The sequence below is a fragment of the Helianthus annuus genome, unplaced genomic scaffold (genome assembly GCF_002127325.2).
Source record: "Helianthus annuus cultivar XRQ/B unplaced genomic scaffold, HanXRQr2.0-SUNRISE HanXRQChr00c038, whole genome shotgun sequence".
In the NCBI taxonomy this organism is placed as follows: domain Eukaryota; kingdom Viridiplantae; phylum Streptophyta; class Magnoliopsida; order Asterales; family Asteraceae; genus Helianthus; species Helianthus annuus.
In genome coordinates this window covers 11,705-20,993 of record NW_023395554.1, presented here as the reverse complement: position 1 = coordinate 20,993, position 9,289 = coordinate 11,705, and the positions used below count along the sequence as shown (strand labels likewise).

Below are 9,289 nucleotides of genomic sequence, written 5' to 3'. Positions count from 1 at the left end.
TGGGTGTTATACCCATCTCGCCATTTTCAATAACCCAAGTGGGTTTCACCTTCAAACATCAAATTACTTGATATCATACATAAAAAAAGTTCTATTTGGTCATTCTAACACATATCCATGCTCAATTTCAACAAATTTCAGGATTTATCACAAACCCACTTCATACAAGATCACCAAATGACAAATTACAACTTACCACATGTTTATCTTGTCTAGATGGTAAGGATTCTTCTTTTATGCATTGATTTCATATCCAATTGATCTTGATTTGAGTTGGAATTGCATATTTGTTCTTGTAAGAGGGTTTTCTCCTCTCTTTCTTTCTACAGACATTTCACGCACACACATATGCACATTCTAGCTCTTTCTTTTTTTATATAAACTTAATTCCATTCCACCAAGTTTAGTCCCTCAAGTTTGCCATTTTTCTTATTTGTCACAAACTTCCTTCCTCACTATTTAACTCATACTTTAACTAAGTTATTTAAAACCGGTTAACCCACTTCATGCCATAAAACAAGTAAACACATTCGTAAGTTAAACATATGGGTTTTGGGGCGTTACACATTTGTATTTGATTCTTACACTATATTTATAATAATATATATAACTGAAAACGAAAAAGAAATGTTACCCATGCAAGGATAGAGCTTTTAATATTAACCAGTGGGATACTCTCGTGTTATGTGATGAGAACTCGGTTGATATTGGATTGTCGGTATATAGAAAACCAAACTAACCGACCCATAACCGAATTAACCGATGAAACCGAAATGTACCAAAAACCGGTGGATCGGTTTAATGATTTTCTGAAAACCGATAATGGTGGGTCGGTTATGGTTAACAAGGGGAAGGTTTAAATGAGAACGTTAAATATTGTAAGAACCGTGAGAATGAATGAAAAAACCGTAAGAACTAGGTTAAAAACAATTCAAATTAAAAATTTTCTTTTACATTTATCATTATTATTCAAATACAATATTAGAAATCAAATTTACACATTTAAATTTACATGTATACGCAAATTAAAAAAAATGCACACATGTGGTGTAAGTTTGCCATTTACACATGTGTAAATTTGTTGCATTTACACATGTATAAAAAATTTAATAAGAGTTATTTTGAGTAGGGGTGTTCAATATCATTCGAATCCAAATCCGATTTATCCGAATCCGAATCATCCGAAAATTTGGATATCCGAAAATTCGGATAATCTGAATTTTCGGATTCGGATAGTGATTTCAGAAATTTTCGGATATCCGATATCTTATTTTTTTGAAATATATATAATGCGAATACCATATATATACCATTATAGAATTAAAAACCTAACCCTAATCCTTTTTCTTTGAGCCGCTAATCCACTCACCCCACGGCTCACATTCACTATCCAGATCTGTGAGCAACTGAGCATCGAAAAATCAAGATCTAAACAAGATACGAATAATCAAAATACGAACATTGAAGGTCGAGATCTAAAAATCGAAGATCCAAAGTTTGTTTCTACTTTCCAATATTGAATCTGATTTGTTATCTTGTTCCATCGAAAGCTTATATACGATTTCTTATAGTTTTTTATTCAAATTTAATAGATTTGTTTAACTTTAGAATACGAACATTAATGGTTTATTTTACTTATATACAATTTCATCAGTTATATACGATTTCGATTTGTTTCGAGATGGGTTTAAATCGAGATGTGTTTATTTCGATTTGTTTCATCAGTTTATGTACGATTTCTGTTTTACTTTATTGATGATTTACAGTTTATATGTCTGAGATGGGTTTTTATACATACGCCGTTTTAATATGTTATTTTCTATTATGTCACAAGTATGAAAGAGTTGGTGTTGGAACAACCCACAATTATTATTGATGAAACGGTTGATGAAAGTAGTGAACATCTTAAATTGCTCAACGTATCTTTATTACACATGTCGTTTTAATATCTTCATTGTTTATTCTAATATTCTATATATATATTTTTAAGCTACCCATTGTAACACCCCGAAAACGGGTTTGGTAATCAAACTACGTTAATATTAAAAGACGGGTAAAGTACCATTGATGGTAAAAGTTAACCCGTAAACAGAAATAACTAGGAACAAAATGACCTAGTTAGTAACATGTATATAGAAAATAAAATAATGAATAGTTGTAGCCTTATCTAATGCTTAAACAAAACATGAGGGACCAAAGTTGTGAAAAGGGAAACTCATGTTTTATAAACAAAAATTAAAACACTACACACACATAGTGTATGTAGCAGGTCGATCATCAGGAGGTGAGAAAAGGGTGTAACCCTAGTTCATCAAGAATCATCAAATTGAAGGATGAATTGGGGCTCAAACTCATAAAGGAACATGAATTAACGATCACCCAAGCTAGGGGATCATAAGGTATGTAGAATTTTGATGTTTGTTGAAGTTGTGAAATTTGATGAACATCACAAGTTGCGATTTATGCACGGTGGTCTTTTTTATGGCATTGAAAGAGGGGCAAGTAGGCTATGGTGGTCTTTTTTTATGGCAAATTTGGATAACTGACGGACCACTGGAGTATCATCGTGCCACCAGCGGAACCACTTGATCATATACATCTCCATCATACACCAATTCAGGAGAAAACCCTATAAATCTGAGAAAACCCCTTGTAAGAATCGAACCCAGAACCTTATGGTCCCTAAGCCTTATCTCACCCCCAAGATACCACCAAGCTATAATGGCTTGGGATTTTTTTTCTTATTTCATTTTCAAAGTGTTATATGTTTTATCTAAAACCTAAAAAGGATAAATGAAATCGTGGTCAATAAACATATAAGGCTAGGTAGTGTGGCTTAGTGCCCCGTGCCACCTCATCCTCTTTGGCACCCCATGGTGTCCCTCCCCATTTCCTGGGAGCTATGGGGGGCGTTATGGGCAATTTTCTTACCACAATAACTAGCGTTATAGGGGTATGCATGCGAGACTCATTCATTCCACCAATCAGATTTCCCTCTTTTTGATTTCCTTCTTCTTTTCTTTCTTATATTGTTTAAAAGGGGCTTTAAAGAGGCGTTATCCCCACACCGTGCAACTTAACGATAATGCCCCTTGCTTATGTGGCGCATACGTGGCGCTGATGTGGCATGGGGACTTTATACCACACCAGATAGCCTAAGAGCGGAGGGTATCCACCAATTGTTGGTGAATCTTTCCGAATGCCATGTTAGCTTTTTCACAACTCCAAAACTAGAGAGTATTCGTCAAAACCAACTGATAAAAACTAACTGGGTTAGTGCCAAAGGACAAAACTGTAACATTTGCAAACATAAAGTACAAATCTCATCAATTTTAAAGGCAAAGAACATACGTTGAAATTGAGTATGGACGTAAAAGATAAAAGATAATTTCCGTAATTTACTCCTTAAAAGGTCTCACAATAAGAAAATTGTCTATTACTCTTAAAAACGTCGCACAAGAAACCATGTAGTACTACTCTCTTTGTGTTTTAAAAACGAGTGTTCACAATTACGTCACTCGTTTTGAGACGAGAGTCTCGTTTGTCACAAGTCCGTCACTATATTACAGGGGCAGACCTACTTTATAATAAGGAGTAGCTCCCGCTACCCCTTGACGTTCTGGCGGTAGTGTAAATTTTAGAAAAATTTGACATTTTTCCGATTTGGTTACCCATTTTTTTAAACGCTATCCCTATAAGGATTTTTTAAATCCGCCACTGCTATATTAGTAGTGACATATTCATTATATTAGGTCGTCAAAATTGATCTATATGGTTTGAGTAATTTGCCATTAGTACATGAGTTTTTGTCCAAATTGTCAGTTTAGTCCAATTAGTTTTTTTTCCTCCTCTGGGTCCCTGACTTTTTCTTTTTCTTTTTCTTGTCATTTTAATCACATTGCCTAACTTAGTTTAAAAACCAGGTTATAATCAGGGGTATTTTTGGCATTAAATTATTATGAGGTTTATAAATTATGTTGTAAACTACCTCTGATTATCACTACACAACAGTTATGCCAAAAATACCTCTGCTTATAACCAGATTTTTAGACTGAGTTAGGTAATGTGATCGAAATAGCAAGATAGAAAAGTCATGAAACCAGAGGAGGAAAAAAAATATTTGGACTAAAATGGCAATCTGAACCAAACCCAGGGACTAAAATGAAAATTTACTCATATGGTTTGTTATGAGCCGGTTAAATATGGTATCTAAAATTCTAGGTCTCTAGTCAACCAGGTAACATATTTGGAAAATATACAAATAGAATTAATGAAGCAAAGGAACCAAATAATTTTCATAAGATGGCTATATCCAAACATCTAAGACCCACAAAATTAGAAAGCAAAATAAGACAGCCAAATACAATGAACAAACACACAATGGATACATGATACATAGGATAAATAAATATGAACTGATTTGCTATCGTTTACAAGCATTTAAAAATGAAATCAAATACTTATATTGTTTAACTGAAAATATGTGCTCGTAAATCATCAGGTTCTTCGTTCTTCGGTTCTTGATCAATCTGATCGATCCACAGCCCTCGATACTTGATAATGATCACTCGAGATGTAACATTTTTTTTTGTGGTATTCACATAACCTTTAAGTAAATATTTGCTAAGCCGATGATAATGAGATTAATCTCCATGCATGCATTAAAACTTCATACACTAAAACAAGTTAAAGATTACAAGTTAGCATCTAATCTTGCATTTATATAGTTTAAAATAGAAAATGTCTATAACAAATTTAATATACCATGATTAATGAAAAGAACTCAAGTTATTGCTGAGAGCAAAACGATTGTCAAGTTTTAATTTTTGCTCACTCACATCCCACAATTGATGTCCATTTCCCTGAAAAATTAAGATAGTTATTATATTATAATAAATATAATATATCTATCATCATCATCATCATCATCATCATCATCATCATAATAATAATAATAATAATAATAATAATAATAATAATAATAATAATAATAATAATAATAATAATAATAATAATAATAATAATAATAATAATAGTAGTTATATTATATTTTTGTATATACGTGACATTTCATGAGTTTGGAAAGATACCTGAGATAAAATATTTGGCATCTGTGGTTGTTGAAACAGCAGTGAATTTGTTGCTGACGAACCATTAATCAACGGTGGCAGGTGGTTGTAGTTAACGTTAGTCGCCACCGGAGCAAAGCTGGTGGCTCCGCCGTTGGGACTGCATCGTTGTATACTTGGCATGTTTGGCAGTACCATGCTGCTTATATTCTGTACGTATCATAATACAGCATGCAGTTTTAATCATCTTCTAAATTAAAATAATCCCGTACAAAACCTAAATTTAGTTATTAAATAATAATTACCTCATCAGGTTTAAGCATGAATGTATCAATATCCATTCCAAAATCATATAATGTGGGATTTACAGTAGCAAGCTTCATGGAAAGAAACTGAAAATTTGTTTATCAGTTTATTATAAAACTATGTTTATTTTTATTTAACTAAAAATAGCTAAACACTATCTATAAAGATTGAAAAAAATTATATGTACCTCAACTTGATTCTGTAGGGACTGGACATAATTAATAATTTCATCCAACATGAGGGCCTTTCCAGTTACCTACATATCAATCAATCCACATGAAATTGTCAGATCATATATAATTAATATATTATTCTTATCATAATTTATTAGAACAATAAGTCAAATCTTTTTTTAAATAAATAACAAAGACAGAAAGAACACCAATTCACCTTGTCACAACCTGGAACAATGGCTTGCAACAGCTTCATCCTTTCACTTATTTTCTCTCTCCTCACCTGAAAAATATATATATATATATATATTTGTTTGTTATTAATAATCAGTTTCATGTTATTTAAAAAAATTAAAAAATTGGGAGGGTAAAACTGGGAATTGAAGTATGAAAATGTGGTACCCTTTCAGCAAGGCTATGGCTATCAGTAGCTTGGCCTCTTCTTGCTCTAACATGAATGTACTCAGCTGCCCCTTCTTCAGAAGAACCTTTCTTTGTATTCTTTTTCTTTTTTTCTTCTTGACAATCATTGATTTTCTTTTGCTTCCTTAGTCTGTTATTGCTTGCATCCTTCAAATTAAAATATCATATCAAAATTTAATCTTCTTTTAATATTTATAAATTTTAGACCGAAAAAAATTATAGGGTTAGCTAAACGTATCCCATGTTACTAAATGCACCCACCCTATTAATTTAATCATTTTAAAAAAATAGAAAAACCTTTCTATACGGGCTGGCCCGTATAATATGTATTTCTATACGGCCCGTTTAACAATTGATTTAACAAAGGGTACATAAAATAAAAGTAGAGGAGGAGTACGTTTAGCCAGAAGCGAAAGTTAAACATTAATTAAGTGAAATAAGTACTTTAGATTGAGCTTGATTTAAAGAAGACATTTGTTTGTCCTTCCTGTTTGCCAAGAACTCATTGCCACTCTCAACTTTCAGATCATCAAGAACCATTGACATTGAAGAATCTGAGCTTTGTAACTTGTTTGCTACAGCAACTTGATCATAATGAGGACCATGGAAAGAATGATCATGAGGCTGGTGGAAGTGAGGGAACCATGCAGCTGGAGTGGTGGTGTTGGTGGTGGTTCCGGTGGTTGTTGGATTTGGAAAGAAAAGTGTTGGATCAAGAATATAGGAGTTTTGTTGCTGGTATGAAAAAGCAGCCATTTTTTTTTTTTGAATTGGGGTCTTTTTAGTTTATAGTTTGGAACAGAAAGATTGAAACTATGATGATTACAAGAGTGGAAAAGAAAATGTGGGTCTATAATGATCCGGGAGTCCGTGTATATATAAAAAATGAGGAGAGAGAATAGAAATAAATAGATTGATTGATGAAAGAGCTAGCCAAAAGTTCCCCACAATGCCTTTAAAGTTTAAGCTATATAAACTAGAATATTATTTGAACTGAAATTATAAATAAAGAAATATAGTGATGATAGAGTGAACTGAAATTATAAATAGAAAATATACTTATGATAGAGAAGTAGTGGATGGTCAATATCTAATGAATCATGATAGTTTTTTTCTTTTTCATATAAGATCAGGGTATAGTTAATCTACAAAGAATTCTAAAAATAACAAGTGTATAAAGACATAATAGATCACACAAAATAACTCAATGTCGAACTAAATATAACACAATGCAAAAAAACTATAACAAAATGTCGAGAAAAAAAGACACAATAAGTCGCAAAAAAAGACATAATGACACAAATATAGAAAATACACGATGATAAACAAAAAACACAATTATAATAAACAAAAAATTCTAAAATCTGCAATCTATAAATCCAAAAGTGAAAACCAAAAATCTCATATCGAGGAGTTCGATGAGAATGTTACAATGCCGCTTGAATAAGGTCAATCACAGTCCGTTTGATACCCTTTGTACGACTTATTAGTTTTAATATAGCCTTTGTATTTGATCCTAAACCATGAGATCAGTATGACATGTTTTTCATCATATCACTAAGTTCAGACCTGGACAATAACGTAATATTATATAAACACGGACAAGAAGTATAAAAGGTACATTACTTTGGACACGTTTTATGATTTATATAATAATCATTGGTTTTATCTTATTTTATACCTTATGTTGACAATTTTTATATTGAAACTTGTATAAATGGTCTTTACTGTGGTTTGGAATTGTATATGTATTTGTACGAACACCAATTAGGGTTATGTTTAAATATAACCAAAATCTAATACAAGCATCAAGCATGAGCATAATTTAGCTCATACATTTGAGTATTGTGGTGTACATATATGGTGTACATACAAGCTGGTAAAATGGCGTTCAAACGTTTGTTCAATGGTGAATTGAGATGATGGTCAACGTCAATAGTGGTCGTGAAAAGTCCGGCTTCAAGTAGTGAAAATGATCAGATTCCCCTCATATATCATAAACGTGGTAGTAGGGCCTTAAACGAACTGACCTAGCGAACAGTTCGTAAACCGTTCGACGAGAAGTTCGTTTACGTTCGTTCGTTTAATTAGTGAACGAACATGAACAAGAAATCTTGTTCGATTAGTTAAATTAACAAACATGAACATAGGTCTCATTCGTTCAATTGTGTTCGTGAACGTTTGGTAACATATTCGTGAACATTCATTCGTTCATCTTCGTTTGTTTATATTGTTCAAGAGATTTTTGTACTTGTATTTATTTTATCAAAACTTTTTATATATTTTAACCTATATTCATTTTATTATCCTAAAAATTAAAATAGGAAGTCATATTCCCAACGTATTATACATTGTCCCCCTTTCCTTCCTCAATATCCACTACGAAACCTCTGTTTCACGATTATGGCTTCAAGTTCCAGCTACTCTCTCCGCCATCCACCTCTAGACCAGTCACTTCCGCTGGTTTTATTTTTGTTCGTGAATCGTATATGAACACGTTCATTTCCTAAAGAAACGAACACGAACATAAAATCTCGTTCGATAAGTGTTCATGAACGTCCGCGAACACACTTATTTCCTGAACGAGCACACACAAACAAAAACTTGTCCGTATTCGTTCACTTCATTCAGAGCCCTACGTGGTAGGCTTTAACAACCTTTTAAACATCCTATGGTCCAGGGAACATTCATGAAACAAGTTTTAACAATATGGGTCGTCCAAGTGATTTTTATAGATAAATTACCAAACCGATAAGGGCGGCAATCATGGTCTCCAGCTTAATTTACTCAAGTACAAATAAAATGTATATACAAAATACTGACACATTAATCACTTCTAAATATAACATGTATATACAAAAAAGTCACACATTAATCACTTGTAAATATAACATGTATAGACAAAATAATGACACATTAATCACTTGTAAATATAGTACAAGTACAAATAACATGTATATACAAAAGGCTTATTCTAAATGGGTGTACCTATTGGCACACCCATTTGTCTATCTACACACCTTAAAAGATGTTTTTTTGTCCTTATATGCACACCCTGCAGTGTCGAACTGTGGCCAAAACGCGGCGTTTTGGTCCGGTTAACCTAGCAAAGACTGACGGGTTTCTGACGGGTCTGTTGACCGGACCAAAACGCCGAGCTTTGGCCGCGTTTTGGTCCTGTCAACCAGACAAAAGACTGACACCCGGTTTGGTTGACAGGACCAAAACGCGGCAAAAGCTCGGCGTTTTGGTCCGATCAACAGACCCGTCAGTCTTTGTCTGGTTAACCGGACCAAAACGCCGCGTTTTGACCACAGT

The 9,289-nt window shown here is 33.1% G+C and overlaps 1 protein-coding gene across 1 annotated transcript; it reads right to left on the bottom strand.

The window, feature by feature from the left end:
- Window positions 1-4,581: 4,581 nt before the first annotated feature.
- On the bottom strand, window positions 4,582-6,847 carry LOC110879965 (transcription factor bHLH137). The gene is made up of 8 exons (XM_022128517.2): window positions 6,416-6,847; window positions 5,951-6,118; window positions 5,766-5,831; window positions 5,563-5,631; window positions 5,375-5,461; window positions 5,091-5,279; window positions 4,765-4,862; window positions 4,582-4,676 (listed from the first exon to the last, which is right to left on the bottom strand). Exons 1-7 carry the CDS (start codon window positions 6,725-6,727, stop codon window positions 4,770-4,772), a joined length of 984 nt encoding a protein of 327 aa, XP_021984209.1. The 5' UTR covers window positions 6,728-6,847; the 3' UTR covers window positions 4,582-4,676; window positions 4,765-4,769.
- Between the last annotated feature and the right edge of the window lie 2,442 nt (window positions 6,848-9,289).